This window comes from Sturnus vulgaris, chromosome 7 (genome assembly GCF_052056855.1).
Source record: "Sturnus vulgaris isolate bStuVul1 chromosome 7, bStuVul1.hap1, whole genome shotgun sequence".
Lineage (NCBI taxonomy): Eukaryota > Metazoa > Chordata > Aves > Passeriformes > Sturnidae > Sturnus > Sturnus vulgaris.
Window position 1 is genome coordinate 33,622,275 of NC_142249.1, and position 20,053 is coordinate 33,642,327.

The following is a 20,053-nucleotide window of genomic DNA, read 5'->3' on the forward strand; positions in this document are numbered from 1 at the left end:
CTGGAGCTACATATTGGGGTGTAGAACATCTCTGATTCAACCAGTTCAGTGAATACCACGACTGAGAGTGTTTTTAGTACTGTTGTATTTTTTCCATTGAAGAACTCTACCAGGTTTAACCATAATGCTGATGCAAAAAAAATTGTCTGCCTTCTAGTACATTGTAGTATTTTCCAGCTGTCCAAGGGCACCTGACTTCTTTAGCTTATTTTACTTGTAAATTTTGGAATATAATTCAGTTGTTCAGATGCTTCCTTATTTTGATGTGAGGTAAATCAGTAAATCACACAGTTCTTGATAAGGAATATCATAGGTGTGTCCCACTTTGGTACTTCCTGAGCTTCTGAAGAAGCAGAAGGCAAAGTTGTGAGGTTCAAAAGGCTGTTGTTACTGTTTTTTCAGCAATCTGAGCTTTCTGCTGAGGAACGACCAGAAAGACTTGGAGCTGCCCAGCAACACAGAAGGAAGGTGGCATCTCTCAACAAGCAGATTTTGCAAAAAAACAGACTCCTCGAAGAGGTAGGTATTGTGTGTGTAGTAAAGAAGAAAACATTGATAGAAGCTGTTAATCACAAATTTTTTGCCATCCAGAAAATACCTGTGAGCTATCTTCTGCACCAGCGATTTGTCATGCTGAACATTGATTTCTCTGAATGTCTTGCTTGCATTGACCTTGGATTGTGAGAACAGGTTGTGTTCTTGGGGGCAGTTAGCTCAGCCTTAATTTTGAGGAGGAACATGCTTTTGCCATTTTAACAGTTGAGGGCCCTTTAATTCTGTGCAGCTTGTTTGCAGTGCATAACAATCTCAGTGCTGTTTTTATATGAGGAAAAAATGTACTGACAGCTGTAAGCCAAATATAATCCTTTTATCACTTTACTAAAGTAAAAATTTCCTGGCTGAATTTTATTTAAAGCTTGCCAAAAGCAGCTTTTGAAATCAGTGACAGTCAAGAACCCCACCTTTTAAAAAATATTTATGGAGTTCTGGCTTCAATACTGCAGTAAGTTTTGGCAAGATTTCTCAATTCATGTCAGTTTTCATGAGATGTGGACTGCAGACATACATTTTTTTCAGTTAGTTAGAATAGAGTTTATTGGTGAACTATTGGTGAAAAATTATGAAAAACTCTGAAAAAGCTTTCTTATTATAAACTTGGCTGTGGAAAGGGAAGAGTGGAGCACTAAGTCACAGCTCTGTGTTGTGAACAGCAAACTAAAGCAGCATGAAATGAAGTGGAACTGAGCTACACGTGCATTTTTGTTTGCTCACTTTTGCTCCACTTTTGTAAACCATGTCCTATTTTTGTTCTTACCATTTGCAATGTTATCTTAGATCATAAGGAATTTAAAGAAGGATGTTCTTCTAAAATTAGCCTCTGTAAATTAATTGACGAGTGAAATACTTAATATTTTATTATAATACTTATTTTGCTAACTGCCTTATTAGACTTTCCGTAGTTACACAGAAGAAAACCATAAAGAACTTGGTTATTTGGTGTGGAAATGTCTGTGGTTTGGTGCCATGGTGCTTCTGTGCAAGTCTGGAATTGCCCTGACTTATTTGGAGAAGTATAAAATGGGACTCATTCTTAGCCTGGTGTGAAACTAGGCCAGTACAACCAGGCTAGAAAAGTTTAGCAATTTAGCAGAGATTCTGTCCAATAAGTCACCATTCTGTTGGCCTCTATTTTGTAAAAGCTATTGTTTATTCTGGGACTTTATACGCCTAAAAGATCAGGTGGTAAATGTTTACTGTCAGTAATTAAATATTCAGTCAGAATTCTTGCAGTCAGATGCAAGAGTAGCTGACAGGAAAAGAGTGTTTGTTATGCTTGGCCTGCTGTTTGACAGACAACCATTATGAACAGCTCAAATATTCTCTGTTCTCCATTACAGGTGTAATTAGTGTGAATATAGAATCCAACTCTTTTTTTTTTCTCTTTCGTAACAGTTGCAAGCTAAATGTGCTGATCTGCAGGCAAAATGTACCGAAGCAAAAAAGACATTAACAGAGGTAATTTTGGTTTTTTTCTGTGCTGTTTGTAGCTGAAACTTTTTGAGAAATTCTGTGTGTGACGGGATGTATTAAACAGTGAAGGTGTCTGTCAGCTTAACTCACTGATTTCATGGTGTGGGAAAGTCAATTTATTATTTATGAGTTTATTATCAATTTATTACTAATTGTAACCCTTAGGTTAAGAGTTACAGTGAGAAGCTGGACAAGGAATTGGCAGCCTTAGAAACAATAGAATCCCAAGCAGATTCTAGGTAAGTTTTGTCCTTTGTTACCTTTTAAATTATGAAAAATAATGTTTTTAAGATGAATTATTCAACGTTTTTTGCTTTTTCGACCTAAACAAATAACTAAAATTTAAAAATTTAATAATTCTCCAATTTGCTTTCCACAGACAGGGAAATATTACAATAGGATTCAGTCAGAATGAAAAGTGTCAGTCTGTAGTTCAAAATAAGGTGTTTAAAGCAGAAGAACCCCAGACATGTCTGACAAGTAGATGAGGCCTTCTTGATTTATTTTGTTCCTATTTGAAGCCTTCATCTCATTTAAATAGAAGTCTCTCAAAGCTTTCATTGTAATGAGATTAAAACATAGGAATGCCATCAGAATAACACACCCAGTGTAACACTCCATCTTTTTGACCTTGGTATATCAGTGCTGATATGTGGGGTTTTAATTTACCCAGGTTTTATTGTAAATTTATTTAGAACTAAGCTTTTTTTAATATATATTAATTCTCCATCTGTTTAAATTAGAAACTAAAAATCTAACATAGTTTACTGGATCTTCAAATTTAGCATATTGCAGAGTCTGCGAGCACTGGTGGCCATGAATGAAAACCTAAAAAGCCAGGAGCAAGAGTTCAAAGCACATTGTAGGGTAAGTTCCAATGTCTCCTAGAAGGATTCATATAAGACGTAGTAAAAAAGCACTTTACAGGTGTGTTGTTGTGCTGTGTGTCCCTGTCTGTCATCTGTCCCACACCCCCAGCCTCCAGGTTTATATTGAATATTAGCCCCTGGAGCAGGGAGGAGTGAGGAAGGATCCGAGTTGGTGTGGCTTCCTCAGTAGAGGACAGGTCCTAGACAGCACACCTGCCTTGTGCTGCTCAGAGCTGGGGCTCCTGTGGCTCCTCTCCCTCCCATTCCCATTCCCATTCTGCTCAAGTGTGTGAGGTTGGGCTGTACTGGACACCCGCCTGTGCTGTCACAGCCTGACATGGATCATCTCTCCTCTGACCTGAGGGGTGCCAAAGAGGAGGGGTCAGCAAGGCCCCAACCTTTGGAGCAAGCCACCAAAAGAGACAAGAAGGAGATGGAGCTGTTGCAGTTTTCAGAGCATGTTTGAGTTTTACTGCTTAAGTGCTGTTTGGTGTCTTGCTACTGCTGTGTTAATGGAGTGCCCAGAGATTGGATCAGAGAGAATTGTTTTCATCTCCTTCTGTTCAAACAATAGTGGATGGAATTTAATAGAATGAAAATAATTAGTGTTCTAAGGCCTAGACTCAGTATAGAACCTTGTTTTCCCACTCATACTCCTTTGGAAAGCTCTGAAGGATTGTACAGGAAACCTCCTTGCAAAGAACTTTAGGCTCATTCATTTCTCCAAATGCCATACATCACTTGCCCATGTCACACTGTTCTATTGTTGTTTTGCTTCTTCAGTTTCATTTTCCATGTCACTCATTACTTGTCTTAGCTGGATCTGGTATATTTGCAAGTAAGAAATAAATCTGTTCTAGTGTTTGATAAAACCAGACAGTTTAATGTAATGAATATTAATGTATGCCTTACCCTTAAGCAGGGAATGCTGTTTAATCTTCCAAATTTAAATATGTGTGTGTGGTCAGCTCTGGAATTTTGTTAGAAGTGTTTGTTGTCAAGATCCTTCTCTCCCCTCTTAAGAGAAGAGGTCTCAGTTTAAAAAAATCAACTTTTTGTTTGTTTTAAAGGAAGAAATGGAAAGACTACAACAAAATATTGAGAGTTTGAAAGCTGAAGCATTGGAAAATGGGGAAGAACAGGTAATAGCAAAAATCTAAGTCCTTATTTTCAAATTGCATTTTGAAATGTTTAAGTCTTTCTTTTAAGTCTTTGGGACATTTTTGTAAGCATGAAAGTATCTGCTGAAATATCTAAAAAGCTCTGTAAAGCCACAGTTCAGGCTAATAATCCTAGAAATACAGGAATCTGAAAACAGCAACAGCATTATCTGTTATTTTTGCAGAATCCATGGGGCTCTGCTCATAGATGCTTTTGTGCCTTTTACTTGTTTCTTTGTAGTACCAGAGAAGAGTCTCTGGGTGTTGTGCTAAGAGCTGTGCATATCTCTGACAGAAAGAGATCTTCCTCAGAAAGAATGTCTGGTTTGGTTGGTTTTTTATTAGAAGTGGAGTTATCTGAAGAATGAAAGCACGAGTTTTCAGTGGCTGGGTGCACTGCATGCAGTGAGCAGCTGTCAGAAGTTAGGCTTTAACACAAATGCATCCAGTCTGATGGCAATGAATAATGAATGAACAGAAAAGGAAGAGCTTCAATGACTCTACTTTCAGTGGGTAAACATTTGATGCATTCATGTCTCTGGAACAAGGCAGATTACAACTTCCATGATGCTGCTGTCCTCTACACAGCACGAAGAAATTGAAGTGCAAACCAAAATCTTAAATCTTTTAGCAAGAAAAAGTTACCTTGAAATCCACACTGCAGGAAGTCTAGAACACATGCTGTGTTCTGTTTAGGTGCCTTGTTTATTCCTAACCCCACCACTGAATCAAAGTATAAACACTCAGACAAGGAGTACTGACAATCTTTGGATTTGTATCTTCTTTTAAAGTGTGACTGTTGTAAAACAGTGCAAAAACTATTGATATTTTAAAAATCAAAATATCTAAAGTTAACAGCTATCTAAATGCCCTTGTTTACAGCACATGCTGTCAGGCTTTTAATACAGATAATGAACTATTATATTTAAAAACCCCAAACAACAAAGGGTGGTGTTATTGCGGGAGCCAAAGATAGGCGAAATCAGGAAGCAAACCCCATCTGCCCATTTTTACACTGCAGCTCTCATATGCTACTGTAATATACAATTATTTTGGATTCTCAACTTCCAGGAGCCAAATAAGATTATAGAACAGCAGTACAAAGCTGAGAAAGAGAAACTTCAGAAGATCCGCCTGCTACTGGTGAGTAACTCTTGGTGTTCTTACTTGTACGGAATTGTTGATGTTTGTCTTATCTTGTAACTTCTAATACTTTGTTTCATTGTTCTAATTTTAACAAGTCTTTTTGTCACAAATCAATTGAAAAAAAAAATTGATCCTCAGCCAATGCTTTTTGTTTTTAAAATCAATTATTTAATAACAAAGTATTGCTTGGGGGGCTTCATCCATTTTAAGAAGAGAACAAGAAGAGGCTTTGTTTTCTCCCCTCCTAACTTTCTATTCAGGCACGAAGAAACAGAGAAATAGCCATTTTACAACGCAAGATTGATGAAGTACCCAGCCGAGCTGAGCTCACACAGTATCAGAAGAGATTTATTGAACTTTACAGTCAGGGTATGTATATCAAGCAGGACCATCCTGCTGAAGGCTAAAGCCCTGAAAGGAGGGCAGTTGCATTGTAAGCATATGGCATGTAACAACAGCACCTACTAATTTGGTGGTATTTAAAAGGTTTTTGGTATTCATGTTACACATAATATTTTTGAGGTTTCTCGAGGCTGGGCTTTAAGAATTTTCCTGAAACTCAGTGTGCAAGATTTCTGGACTAAATTTTGTCTGTAGCAGAGCAGGTTCTGTCATTTAGGTTAATGACCAGTATGTTTTGAAAGTCCTTACTATACCATTTACAGATGAGGTTGCTGTAAGTTTGAATCGTGTTTAATTAATTTGCCTTACCATTAGATTGCTTTTATTGTTTCCACTGACATGCCATAACTGGTTCTGAACCAAAGAATGTCAAGAACTACAAAGTAAAAACAGTCATTTGAAGAGATTGGTTTCTTTCATTTTTTATTAACACAATCCTGCAATATCTTGGTAGGAGCAGAATACAAATTATCTTTAGCTGTTATGATCAGAAATTATAAAATAGGAAAAGGTGCAAATGGAATAAAATTTCAAAGTTGTTTCATTACACTGATAACAGACCAGTATGCTTACTGGTGTATATTTAACTAGCTTGTGTGTTAGTCTAAGGAAACCTAGCTAATGATTCAGAGATGCTCTGCATTTATTAAATGTGTGTGTGAACCAAGCTCTGGAAGGGTGAGCAGTTCCAAACTGGTTATCTGAGTGTGATCCAAATCCCTTGTCCTGGTGAGGCCTCTCCGTGGCACAGTCCTGTGCTGTCCTCCACGTGTATTGTCTAACTCAGTACATGGAATGGGTCCAGTACTTCTCTCCCCTCTGCTGTGCCATGCAGTTTATTTAATCAAGTCCAGCTATAACAAACTGTGTTGTTTTCCATTAAATTTTCTGCACGTTCTCTGTCATGTCTAATGCCAAGTCTCTGGTCAGTGCTACCTATTCAGAAGATGGAGCTTCCTTTATATCTCAAGTACAGAGTGACCAGCATCAAAGAGATTTGTGTAGCTTTGAATTTTATGGGAATGTTTTCCAAAGTACAAAGTGTGAGTAGTATCTCAGGATAACACACTGCTCAGTCATGGTTGGGAACCTGTGTGATACAGGCTAAGCTTCTAGAGAAATGAGATGGAACTCTCTAGACAGTTTTTCTGCGAATTGTGATATTTTTGGAGGTTTTTAGAGGCTTTTCATTTAGCCATATTCAGGTGACCTTCAGTTGCCAAAACATGGTTTTTTTTGAACTTTGCTTTAAGGGGTTAGAGGACAATCTTCAGCACTAACTTCAAACCTTAGTGATTTTGTGATTTTTTTGTACCAGAATCCTTTTCAATCACAATATTCAGTGTTTTGGTTTTGACCTAACTGAACCTCTTCCACTGAAAACATTCAAAAGAATCAATGAGCCATTTGGTTCCCTCTTCTCCCTTTGTCTGTTTTACTCTGCATGGGTTCTAGTGTGTGCCCATAAGGCAGTCTTGTGACTACCAGAGCTGCTGGAAGAACAGAAAGAGTTGTATGAAGGAAATGGTTTGGGAAGAGCCTCTTTCATTTGGCAGCAGTTCTGCAAATCCCAGACTAATGAGCATGATTTCACCAAGGTTTATCATTTTTAACCCATACATTTTTTTCAGCTTCTGGTTTCTAGGCAGAATTACTTTTGCTGCCTGTTGAACTCTTTCCTTGGGAGTCACAAATATATTGGATTTCCTTAGGCATTGAAGAACTAAAGACAAGGGGAACACTCAGCAGATTTGAGTATCATCTTGTAGGCCCAAGGGGAAGGCATGTCTGAGCCTTGCCTTCCCAGCTGAGCTCTGACCAACATCTGCCGGAACCACCTAAACCAGAAAGCATTATTTAGTTCTGCACCACGCATAGATTATAAAAAGATAAAAAGACTTTAAAACAGCAAAAGCTTTGTTGAGCATCTTGCACATGTGTAGCTTGACATTTATAGTCTAATGCACTTTTTTTCATACACTACTACCAAGATTATTTGCTCTTCCCTGTCGAGCCTTGCCCCTCCAAAACCACAGGCAAGGTCCCTGTGAGCAGCACAGCTGCCTGGGTGGTGTCAGGGTAAGGCCTGGGGAGGAAGCAGGAACAGGCAGCTGATGGTGCCAATGTGTGTTGGCAGAAAGGGCTGTCAGCAGTTGGGGCTTAATTTAGACACTGAGCTGTGTTGTTCTTGTTAGAGATGATAGCTGGAAACCCTGCTGAGAGAAACTCTGGAAGGATGTTCTCTCTGCATGTACATTAGTGTGTTCCATTATTGATAGTGGAAAATATGTTATATAAAGCCTACAGGGTATTTTTACAGATTCCATTTTACTTCATATTCTTTTATTATTCTACCCCCTTTTTTTGTTTGCAGTCTCAGCAACTCACAAAGAAACAAAGCAGTTTTTTACTCTTTATAATACACTGGATGATAAAAAAGTATATTTGGAAAAGGAGGTAAGGAAATTTTATTGCTATTTTGTAAGTATTTGGTCTGTGGGGAAGGAAATAAGTTTCTGCTTGGCTTTCACCATATTCAGTCCTAACAGAGTAGAGTTACTGGTCCTTGTAAACAAAAATGGAACAACTGATTGATAAGAATATTTGTAATCTTGGAGGGGAAATAGTCTGTGTTGTAAAAGAATTACTGTTAGTGCAGCATATTTAAACCACTCACTGTGTTCTTGAAACATGAGTAACATTTGATCAGCAAATATCTGTCTTGCTATCACAGCACCAAATCACCCTTTTTTCTCCTTTTAGTCAATACCTTTTATTATGAACTCAGACCACAGCAAATTCCACTGCTCTCAGGGTCTGAGCTGCCTACACTTAATTTGCTGGTGATTTTACTGGGTCAGAGGAGTAGTTTTGATGAAAGAATATTTTTCCCCTCTTCTTTCCCATATATATAGTGATCACTTCTTTTTTGGGCATAACTGAGTGATTTCAGTCTTCTTTTTTTGCAATGACAAGTGTCTGATTTCAGTAAAGATGAAGAAATAGGAGGAAACAGGAGGAGATAAAAATTATGACTTTAAAATACAAAAGGTTTTGATACCTCAGGTTTCTCTCTTTATTTGAATAAGAACAGATTAGTGGGTTTTGCATTACTTAGATATATTTCTTCAGTTTGTGAGACAAGCAGTGATCAAATTTCTGACTATGTAAAGACACTTTCCAGTGTCCTTTCACATCCTGTTTTGGAGATCAGGAGCAGCCATTTCCTTCCCTCAAGCAGCTGATTCTAATCCACATTAGGTAGTTTTCATTTTAAAAGTCATACACCATATTTAAAACAATGCATGAAGTAGAAGCTATATTATTTAACATTAGCTTCTCCCCTACATTAGCATTTAATACAGATGTATTTTTGGGGGGTTTTTGTTTTATCTTTGATTTCTGTTTTTTTGGTTTTTTTTTTTTTGAGGGAAAACCTTAAAATTTAAAAATTATACAGAGACTGGTTTTGAAATGGAGACATAAAAAGCAGATTATCGAGAATCTAGAAACTGATTATAAAACACATTTATTTCACTGTTGTATAAACTGAGAGTACACTTACCAAAATAATTCAATGCCTTTTGGGGGCTCACAGGAAGAATTCTGAATGTCTTCTAATGCCATCTTAACTTAGTTAAACGAATAATATCACTAAGATTTCCTTGAGATGCATTTAATATTAGAATCAAGGTTTCAGCAAGTAAATATTGTCTAATAGTGTATTAAAAATGTCTTTGGCATCTATGCCTCTCAAAGATTTCTGGAATATGCTTGCACTTTGTCTTGTTCCTGGGTTTTGGGGAGAATTTTTCCCGTTTTTACTCCCCAAACCAGCCTTTTGTAAAATACACCGAGCATCATTGCTTTGAAACAACAATAGTAAGAATTGTTGTACAGTTGAATTTTGGCTATGAGGGTTTTATTTCTGACACGAAAGATCTCTGTGATGATGGCTCATATTTAACCCTATTTTGAGAAAGATGCATTTTTTTGAAAGGCTTTAAAAGTATTTTCTTCCACAACGTTTTTCAGTGCTGGGGTGTGTATTCTGATTCACTGCAGTGTGACACATCCACACTCTCCCCATGCAGTGGTTGTGCAGCACTGCTGTGCAGGGTTACTTTTCCTGGCTTGAATGTGTTGTGGTATAAACTGTAATTATGTTCTCAAGCACAGGCTTAGTTGGAAGTATCTTGAGGCAGGGATGTGAACATGGCAAATATTGATGAGTAATGCGGTAATTTCTCTGCTGTAAATGACAGGAATTATTAAGCAATTTGGTTGCTTGGGAGTCTGCTCAGAATTTGTTTCAATTTTCCAAGAGAAGGTCAGGAATACCTGCAGATTCTGCCATGCCTGCTTGCTGGCTTATTGCTATCTCATTCAGGTGGAAGATTTTAGATTTAGAAGAGACAAGTTCAGCTTTCTGTGGCAGTGGGGCAGGTGATTCTGTTTGCAGCCCTTGGGTTTGCTTAGTGCAGAACTCTTCAAATACTCATCAAAAGGAGAAACTGCTCAGAAGGCTGAACCACAGGAGACTTGCAAGATGTATTCAAAGCTGAGAGAAAGGATCACATTAATTACCAGTTGTTGAATTTTAATGCTCTCAGCAATATGTTAAAAACAGGAAAAATCAAAGGCAGTTACATAGGATGTATTCCATATAGTTATATTAGTTGGGTGAATTTATACAAGCAGCAAAATATTCCTGGGATGCAGTTATAAATATTTATTTTTGTCTTCACTCAGTGCAATGCTACTGTCTTGTAAGAGAAGCCACACCTCTGAAATGCCATTCTGTACTTTTTATAAGTTCACATTTCAGTATCCAGTAAAATTACCTAAGCAAAGTGAGTTATGATGCATGGCTGTAGGAAACCTGCAAACCTCATCTGCACAATGAAAGCAGTGCAGGAATTCACCTGCTGCTCCTGCACTGCTTGGAGAGTCTTCAGAGCCTTGTGTTAAAATAGCTCTTCAGAATCTGTTGAGGCAAAAGTGGTTTTTTCCTGTTTATTTGTGATGTGCTTGTGCACAGTCACTGTTGAACACTGGACCAACATCTGCAAGGTGCTTTTATGTCAAAATCCAACACATGTTGAACACATGGACAGCCCATTTTACTTTATTGCTTTAGTTTGGGAAGGCATCATGCTGGAAAACTCTCAGTGGTATAATCGAGGGCCAGTAAAATTAAAAATTTCAGTTGTGGTCCAACATTCTGCTTCTGACATTACACCAGTGGGATAGATTTTACTAAATCAAAAGGATTGTGATTTATCTTCTGAAAGAAAACTCATGGTGATTTTTGTACATCTGTCTGCTTTTGAGGACCTTATCTATATAGTAGCTTTTTTAAAAAACTAAAATTCATCTTACTGTCAGTGAAAACTCATACCAGAAAAGATAAATGTGTATCTTCTTAATTTTTTTGTTTTTAACTCACAGGTTAACTTACTGAATTCTATCTATGACAACTTCCACCAGTAAGTTATGGTTCTTTATCTCTTAATAGTTGCAAAGAGTGGTAGAGTTGGTTGGACAAGTTGGAGTGAGCATCAGTTATAGACTAAAAATTTCTCAGAAGATTTTACAGTCATAAACTGATTTATAGAATAGTTTATTAACTCTGTTTAAGCCAGTTTGGGGAATCATAGACTAGAAATTACGTAACCTTTATAGCCAACATATGTTTTTAATATCTGACTCTTTAGATGTGGAAATCCAGTCATAATTTTCCTGGAATTAATTTAAATATTTTCTTCCTTTTTGTGGAGTTGTGGTTATTATATTATGTACAAAACATTAGACTAGGACATATTTCAGACATGTTTATTATAAACTACCTCGGTAATTGAAGATTTTGATATAGTGTGGAGTCTAGGTAAAATTGTGGTTGTCTTGGAAGTTCATGGTGAAATATCAGTCCGTGAATCAGCCAGTGTTTATTTTTCTCTAATGATTTCGAGGTCTAAAATGACTTCTAGGCTTTCCCTATTACAATGTGGAATTATTTTGTACAACATTTGCTGTTCTCTTAGACCTCTATTCACCTTTTTACTATTCACAACAGAGGCTTTTCTTAAAAAATTATATTTTACTTTAGTTCTTAGCGGTTGATTTCTGTACAGCACATGAGAGCAAGGAACAGACTCGAGCTGACAGGGAGAACAGCTGTGATGGGCTCAGCTCTCTGTGCCCATCTCTGTGTTAGCTTACACCAGCCAAAGAGCTGCACTGTCAGTGGTACCAGTGATTAAAAGGATGAATTTTTACACATAACACTAAGCACTGAGAACTTTGGACATTAGTAGATGTGCAAGACAGCTGCAGCTGAGACACAGTGTCCCACATCCCTGTCAGGTGTTCCCTTTTCTTCTTTCCAGAGCCATGGCATCGTCTGGATCTCGGGAGCAGTTTCTGCGGCAGATGGAGCAGATTGTAGAAGGCATCAAACAGAATCGAATGAAGGTCTGACTCCTCTCACTTTCTTTGCTAGAACCTGGGAATTATCTCAGCAAAGCCTCTTGGATAATAGCTGTGCATAGAAAGATCCATTACATGTGGTGCAAATCAGGCAAGCAACTAACAAGTATTATTTCTTTTCACATTCGTCAGAAACTTCTCACCACTAAATGTCAATGAATAGAGTATGAAAGAGGTGTTATAACACCTCTGCCCTGACACGAATCTTATACCCCTCAACTTCATTACTGGCAGTGTAGTGATCTAAATGCCTGAGACAGCTGAATGCCACTGAAATCAGTGAGAACTCTTCCATTTGGACTGTGTGGGTGCAGTCAGACCTGTACCTCAGGCACGGTTTCTCAGACTGGAAGATGACTGAAGCTGCTTTCTGCTGCTGAAGAGGGTTGGCAGCACCTCAGAGTCCCAACCATCATGTACCCTCGTCCCAGTTGCACCTACAGTGCCACTGGTACTGAGACTTCAGCATTGGGCTTTTAATTTTTAAGAGTTGACCTAAACGTTCATTGCATTGCAAGCACGAGCCAGGGTATCACTTATGAAGTATCCATCTCCCCTTGTGTGTTATAGACAGTTATTCCTTAGGCAGTGTGTCCATGTGTATCCCATACATATTATCCCTTACTCCTCCTGCATATCAACAGATGGAGAAGAAGAAGCAAGAAAACAAAATGAGAAGAGACCAGTTGAATGATGAATACTTAGAGCTTCTAGAGAAACAGAGGCTTTACTTCAAAACAGTGAAAGAATTTAAAGAGGTAAGAAGATTTCTGCTATGTTCAACTGTTGTGTCCAGTGACCCATTTTGACGTGATTTGTGTATTAATGTATGCACGAGATTTCCTGATATGATGCTTATCACACCATGTTCATGATGTATCTTGGTCGTTTTCTCCATGTGAATCTTGGACTCTGAATTTGATTCTGGGAGTTCTTTCACTGTTAGATTGGCACCTGTCCATGTTACAGGGAGAGGTTATCAAACAAATGGTGTATTTCAGTTTTCAAGTGGAATCTCTTGAAGATCTGTGAGCAGTTAGGTATTGGAGCAAAGAAGAGTATGGAAATGAGTGTGAATAAGGTGGAAATGCAGGGTCTTGGTCATCAATCTTCAGGAAACAGCCTTGTTGCCTAATGACTGTGAAAGCACTGTATAACACTTCATTGATTTAGCCTTTCCCAAGCTTTTAATCATCATGGCTTCTGTTACTTGCAGTCTCTATGAGAATGAATGAATGAAAAGGAATGCTGCAAGGAAAATTGTCATTTGGCTTCATATGTTCAAGGAAAAACATCTTTGTGTAATTATTCCTGCTTTGTTCTCAGATAGTTCCTTCCAGTTTCAGACAGACTACTCTGGCAGAATGGCAGGGGCTGTTTGCATACTTGTCTGACATACAGAATTTTACATCCTACTTGCAGAATTTAGGTAGATTTATTTTTAGGTTTTTTACCTATTTTTCTTCCATTGCCATGTGAGGGAATTTCTGCTCAACTCTGCAACCCTTGAAAATAAAAAGTTGTGGTTGTGGTACTGAACACAGGTGTGCTTATGTAAATACATTTTCTGACTGAGAGATGTTCCCTGAGCACTGACTCTTGCAAACTGTCTTGTGAAGTTCCAGATCACCTACAAGTAATCTCCATTTCACATTTATTGTATTTATGAGTAAAATGGTGAATTTGCTTTAGCTACATGTAACAACTTCAGATGGGTGGTCAAGCAGTGTTCCTTCTGGCTTGTACATCATGAAGTTTAATGAATATTGCCATTGGAATAACATCATGGATCAATCAGAATTATCTTCAACTCATCATTCACTCCAGGCTGCTTTGGATTTTGGAGATGTTTCAAAATGAAAGAAAGGGTTTGGTTCTGTTGATGTGGAGATCCAGGTAGCAGAGTTAAGAGCAATTCCTCCTTACATGTTTGCTCTCTGTTCACAGGAATGCCGTAAGAATGAAATGCTGCTGTCCAAGCTGAAAGCCAGTTCTTCCTGAAGAACTCCAGCTGGGGAAACTTAAAGAAGATTGTTCAGTCCATTGAATCTCTTTTGTGAGGTGACAGTTATAACTGCAATGTAGATGTATATATATATAGATATATATAAAAAATATATATACACACAGCTGTAAAAGTCTGTTTTTTCCAGTATGTGTTCAGTTTACATTCCCTCATCACGTGGCTTTATTATTCATTATTGCCTCCACTACCCAGTAAAGAGTTAACACAGTACAGCAAAACAGAAATACTGCCTAATTTTATTTATTTGGGTTTGGGTTTTTTTTTTTCCTACAGTAAGGACAGTGGGAATGTTTATTTGGGTTTTAACACTGCATTAGGTTAAAATTCTGGAATAAGTTTACATGTACTGTGTAGTATGTCTACCACCCCATAGGATGAGCACTTCAGAATGCAGTAGTTTGTTAATTTTGGCCCAGAAAAACCCTACAGAATGAGATTCTTCAAACTCACTTTACCAGCTAATAACTTCACATTATTTTAGTTTACATTCTCGCCATAGATAGGATTCCAAAGGATAACGATTAATTTCTAATGACTAAGAAAATGAAAACTTACCTTGGATAATTCCTGGTGTAAAATTATAGATCTATATTTTTATAAAGTCTAGCTGTTGTATAAATTTCTTTGAAATTTCATTTTTATATATAGAGAGTGTGCTTGTTAAATTAATAGCTCCAGGAAAAAACACCTTAATACTAGGATCACCTTGTTATCCCTGGCTGGGATGAAAATCAAAGTCTGTCACCTGTAATATAGGAAGATAAAGATTGAGACATTCTGCTCTAATGAACTGATGCTCACTTTTGAAGACAACAACCTACTTACCCTGCTGAAGATTTGCTCTTGAAAGTTCAGAAACTTTGTGGGACACTTTCTGCAACATTTTTATATCTGTATATACAGTATTTTATAATTCAAACAGTTGCTTTTTGTACCTAACACCAGGATTTTGGACTGACTTCTTAATGTACCTGACATCTTCAGGAGAAGAAAACCCATGTTCCTTTTTCCCCACTGACACTGATGACAGTGCTGTTCGATTACTTTCTATGGTAGCAAATATAAAATAAAGAATGTTTGGAATCCAGTGACATTCTGCTATTGTGTTTTTAAGGTGGAACTTGCCTTAGAAGCTTTCCCAAGCTCTTGAATTACAAGTGCATTAAAAGATGAATCGTGTCCATAGTCAAATGAGTCACTGTTTTTGTCATGTCCTGTTCCTTCGGCACAAACAGAAAGAAAACTTTCCCACTGAGCCAGCTGGAACCTTGCTCCCACACTGCTTAGGGAGGGAACAGATCTGGGCTGCTCCTCTTGCATCTATTCAAAAAGTCAGTCTGCCCAGAGCTAGCAAAAGAACAAAGGCAAAATCAGATTCCAAGTCCCTTCCAAGAAGGAAACCTGCACTGAGTGCTGCTTGCAGACTTTCTGTAGTCAGCTTTGATATTAGAAGGCATTATTTCTACATACTTTGCCCTCTATAAAAACTGTAAGGCTCTTTCTAGTTTATAAATTAAGTAACTCAACTTTGGCAGCAAGAAGACCTGCTTGGGAATTCAGCCTGTGCTGTGTTTGTGTACCATGTAACTCTAAAAAAATAATTTGAATGGGCATTTCAATTTGGGATTTATCATTTTAATCACAATTGTTTTTTAGCATCAAGCAAAATTTCCTAGGTAGGGTAAATAATGAATTTGCATGTGGAATAAAGTATGTGATTATTTGTTCAGTATAATGTTTAAGTTTATGCTTGCCTGCTACAAATACAGTAACCTGGGAAGTTCCACAAGAAATATAAAAATGTGAGATCAGTTACTCTCACTAGGAGCTTGTGATTTTTGACTAAGATATAAATCTGAGTTTTCTGAAGATTCAGTGGTTGCTCACCAAGGATAAATCAGAGTCCAGATTGTAACTCTTTGTCTGCTGTAGATGGAGCCCAGGGCAGATGGGCTCTATCACTCGTGGTGTGAGGCCCGTGTGAAAAGGAGAAAGGAGGCTGGTGAGGGCGTGAAAGCAGTTCCATCAGCTCTTCCTTTCTTTCTGGCACAGGCTCCATATGTTGGGTGCCATTTCTCCTCACACCTGGGGAGGAACCAACAGCAAGGAGAATCTGCCTTAGTTCTCCATCTCAGCTGGTTGGAACTGAGACTTCCTCAGAATTTTTCTTCAGTATTGCTGGATTTCCTTGTTGAAAGAGAAAGGTCTTGCCCTGAATTTATTTGGTGTTACCAGGCTTGTAAAGTAACATTTACAGGACTTGCAACAAAATTTCATTTATTAGGGTTTTTAGCATTGTCTGCTTATGCTCATCTTCCACAGCCCTTTCATTGTTGCACATTCTGGGCTCCCACAGCACAGGTGCTGCAGGATGAAACAATGCCCTTCTGCTGAGCAATAGGCTCCAGTAAGTTTTTCTAGGAGCAAATTCAGTGTCAGGAAATAAAGTTTAAAACCAGTAGTCCACTGCTTACAAGCAGAGATGATTGGTGTACTCCAAACTGGCAGCTTTAACGGGGGAAATAAATGACCATAACGTCTAAGCTGTGCCAAATGATGTCCCTTTAGAATACCTGGTTTTTATTTTGTTTTCTGTTTGGATAGTCAAGATACTGTGCCATTTATCTTAGTTCACGTGGGAGCATGCAGCAGGTTAGGCAGCAATCACTGATAGCATATTTTCTTTGCCCCACAGTAAACTGTGATTAAAAACCTGAATTTTAAATCCTGAATCTGTGCTGCTGCTCTTCTAAATTCAGTCTGCATTTAGAGCCAGTGTGGGAAGTTGATTTTGCTAAGAGCTTTCTAAACGCACTGCACTGAAATGAAAGCTCTGCTTGCCTCTTGTTGCCTCTGGGTGTGTAGGGAGGCCGGCTGTGTGAGCCTGTCACTGTAACACTCACTGCTGGCACAGATGCTTGGGTGGGCAGAGTACTGGCTGCTTATCTTCAGAAATTCTCACAGCAGAATTCCAGAGGCCCAGCCTCGCCTCCTAAGCAAACTAAATTCATCCTTGCGGAGGAGGAGGAGAGCTGTGTCAGTGCCCTGCTGCAGCTACTGCACAGGGGCCTTGCAGCTCTGTGGTGTTCTCCCGAGTTCTAGAGGCCAAGAGATGGTAGAAGGTGCCTTCACAGCTTGTGTTGCTTCAGGGAAGGGTTCTGGAACTGGGGCCAGTTGGAATGTGCAGCTGGAGATCACTGCAGCTCCTGCAGCCAGATTGGGATGGGCCAGGGCACCAGGGCTGGCATTGGATTTGTGTGGTAGTAATGTCTTGGCTTACCAGGCTGAGGGAGTACAGGCAGTAAAATTTGTCCAAAGCAAGATTGTTAGAAACTTCAGGAGTGCCACATGCAGATGATTTGTATGCTTTTGAACACCAGCTCAAGATGACCTCTGCATTTCCTCCTTCCCTGTCATCTGTTGGGATTTTAAAGGTTTTAGAGCAGTGACTCTCTTACGTGAAAAAATTCAATTGACTTGAAAAATTTGTCAGTGGTTCTGAATGAGGCTGCATCTTTTAGCAACATTCAGTCTCTTACATATGTGCCTTCCTTCTCATTTAATTAAGCCTCCAAACACTGGTTTGAATGGTAGCTATTCCATATGCAGGCAAGTTGGGAGTCACAAGGGAAAGTTATTTAAATTGGCATTTAAGTCTGAGTCACTATCTAACAACTCTTTGAAATTCTAGGTTATTAAAACTTCTGAATTCCTACCGATGTTGAGAGAAGCATCCTCTGCAGTGGCTGCAGGCACAGCAGGTCACACTGGACTGTGACAGCACTGCAGATGTGAGGTACAGCCTGACCTCACCATACACTGTGCTCCTGAGATGCAGCCAAACTCCCTTAAGCTTCCTGGGACTCTGTCAGTAAAAAGCTGCCATGCTAGAAATATTCAGAGATGCCATCAGCTCTCCCACTCAGAGCAGGGGAGGAAGTGAAACCCACCAGAGAAACAAATATGGAGCAAGACAGACTTGGCAGTATGCAAGGAAATAGATTATTTATGTACATATTGTTGGATCAGGGGTGTTTGTCACATCTTGGGAAAATGATTGAAGGCTTGGCTTTGAGTCCCTTTGGGTTTTGAGGAAACACTTAGACCTGATGGCATCAACACCTTTGTTACAGTAGGAAGAAGCTGATGCCAGTGACAAAATTGTGGACATCACCCAGGTTGGGCGATGAGCACATTTATGGTGCAAGGGCCCCAGACACAGTGCAGGCACTCATCTACTATTGCCAAGCAGCCACATGTAGCTGCCAGCACACCTGGTGTGACTGAACATCCTGTTTGGTGTTTGCAACACAGATGCCTGCTCAGTTTTATGGTAGCATGAAATAACCATGCATACAGGAGGCGTTGGTGTCTATCTCGAGCTCATCCAGATTTTATGGAACAGGGAGAGTCTGAGCCTGGCAGAGTGGGAAAGGACAAAAGTGAAAAACCCTCACTAGATCCTCCTGTGCAAGCACTGAGAACACATTCTCAGGGGCTCTGAATAATACTATACCTGCCTCTTAAGTTTCATTTAACCCCAGGGGACACAGCTGACTCCTGTTTGACTAAGCCTGCCCATCATGCCCAGCTGCTTGCAGAGCACACAGCCCTGCAGTCCTGGCAGGGTGTGTTTCTGAGCTGCTTGGTCATCTACTTTAATTTCACATCAACTCAAGGCCTGATTGACTGCAGCCTGTTTATTCCCTTCCAAAATAAATCTGAAAACCGAAGCCAGCATCCTGCCCATATCACAGACATGTCAGTATTGCTCAATTAGCAGCTCCCACGAGTGCCTTTGCTAATGAGAGCGCTCCAGCAGTGCCCGGGGCTGGCTGGGCGGGATCAGCAGCATTGGGTGTGACAGTCACGGCACTGGACACACACAGCGCTTCCCTGGCAGACCTCAGCGTGGGATGGTTTGAAGAGCAGACAGGAGGCGTTCCCTGCTTCCACCTTCTTTGCCAAACACTGGCGTAGCACATATGTATTTCTAAGGGGTAACTGTAAACTCTCAGTAGGTTTACATCCAGACATCTTCCATCTTTTTCACTCCCTCAAGTAGCTCTTGTGCATGAAAACTGTACATATCACAGGCATGTTTCCCTCAAGAAATCTCTCTATTATGCAATAATCATTTTCTCCTCTGTTTCCTCTTTTATCTTTGCTTTACAAAAAGGTTCTTGAAGGCATTGTTGTAATTTTTGTTAAATGCTGTATAAATGAGAGGATTAAAGAAAGAATTTGAGTAGCCAAGCCAAAGGAAGATGCTTTTCCAGACAGGCGGGATGTTGCAGGAGCAGAGGGGACTTATTAATTCTGTGATGAAGAAAGGGATCCAGCACAGTACAAAAACTCCAATTAAGATGCCAACCATCAGAGCTGCTTTTTTCTCTTTCTGTTCTCTCCATGTTTCTCCATCTGTCTGGAAAGTGATAGCTGCACGACGAGCTGTAAACACCATCTGTGGTTCCTGCGAAGCTTCCTTCACCTCAAACAAAAGCAAACACAGTTTCTTACCACGACAGTTTGTTTGAGTGAAGTATTACTTTTAAATGACAGCACAACATCTGTGCACCTACCACAAAAGGCCTGAACTCCATTCCTTCCATGCTAAAAGAAAGAAAATGCCCCAGAGTGCCAAAGTTACCAGGCTTCTCATTACACTGGAAAATCTGCCAAGTGTAACTGACAAACAGGGCTAAATAAAGAGTACCTGGTACCATGTGTGCTGCGGGATTCTTTTTCAGTTTATTTTATTGTAAGCCTTCATACCTGGGGGAAATCAGGTTGTTAAGGCAAGTTAAAAAAGGCCTGTGCCTGCTGCCTATCCCAGCTCTCATGCTGCTACGTGGCCTTTAGACCTGCTCTAGGTGAACTGATTCAGCAGGGACCTTGGACCAGATCATCTCCAGAGGTCCCTTCCAAGT

General features: G+C 39.3%; 2 protein-coding genes across 5 annotated transcripts in view; one reads left to right on the forward strand and one right to left on the reverse strand.

Annotated features, from left to right (window-relative positions):
* CCDC93 (CCC complex scaffolding subunit CCDC93) overlaps positions 1-15,210 on the forward strand; it is a 34,849-nt gene extending 19,639 nt beyond the window's left edge. Inside the window, exons 12-23 of the mRNA XM_014871833.2 lie at positions 403-519; positions 1,954-2,016; positions 2,197-2,270; positions 2,817-2,898; positions 3,971-4,042; positions 5,132-5,203; positions 5,467-5,575; positions 7,983-8,065; positions 11,060-11,097; positions 11,998-12,082; positions 12,742-12,855; positions 14,045-15,210. Of these exons, the coding sequence (XP_014727319.2) occupies positions 403-519; positions 1,954-2,016; positions 2,197-2,270; positions 2,817-2,898; positions 3,971-4,042; positions 5,132-5,203; positions 5,467-5,575; positions 7,983-8,065; positions 11,060-11,097; positions 11,998-12,082; positions 12,742-12,855; positions 14,045-14,098 (963 nt within the window). The 3' untranslated portion in view covers positions 14,099-15,210. The remainder of the gene's footprint in view (positions 1-402; positions 520-1,953; positions 2,017-2,196; positions 2,271-2,816; positions 2,899-3,970; positions 4,043-5,131; positions 5,204-5,466; positions 5,576-7,982; positions 8,066-11,059; positions 11,098-11,997; positions 12,083-12,741; positions 12,856-14,044) is intronic.
* LOC106850490 (5-hydroxytryptamine receptor 5B-like) overlaps positions 1-20,053 on the reverse strand; it is a 32,514-nt gene that overhangs the window by 5,361 nt on the left and 7,100 nt on the right. The window contains exons 2-3 of one of the 4 annotated variants that reach the window (XR_015804915.1): positions 16,011-19,614; positions 9,122-14,171 (exon numbers count right to left, since the gene is read on the reverse strand). Coding sequence is in view for 1 of the 4 variants with exons in the window: in XM_014871834.2 (XP_014727320.2) it covers positions 19,282-19,614 (333 nt within the window). In the remaining 3 variants the exon portion in view is untranslated. Of the gene's footprint in view, positions 1-9,121; positions 19,615-20,053 lie in introns of those variants that run through there. The other 3 variants (XR_015804914.1, XR_015804916.1, XM_014871834.2) reach the window with 3 other exon arrangements.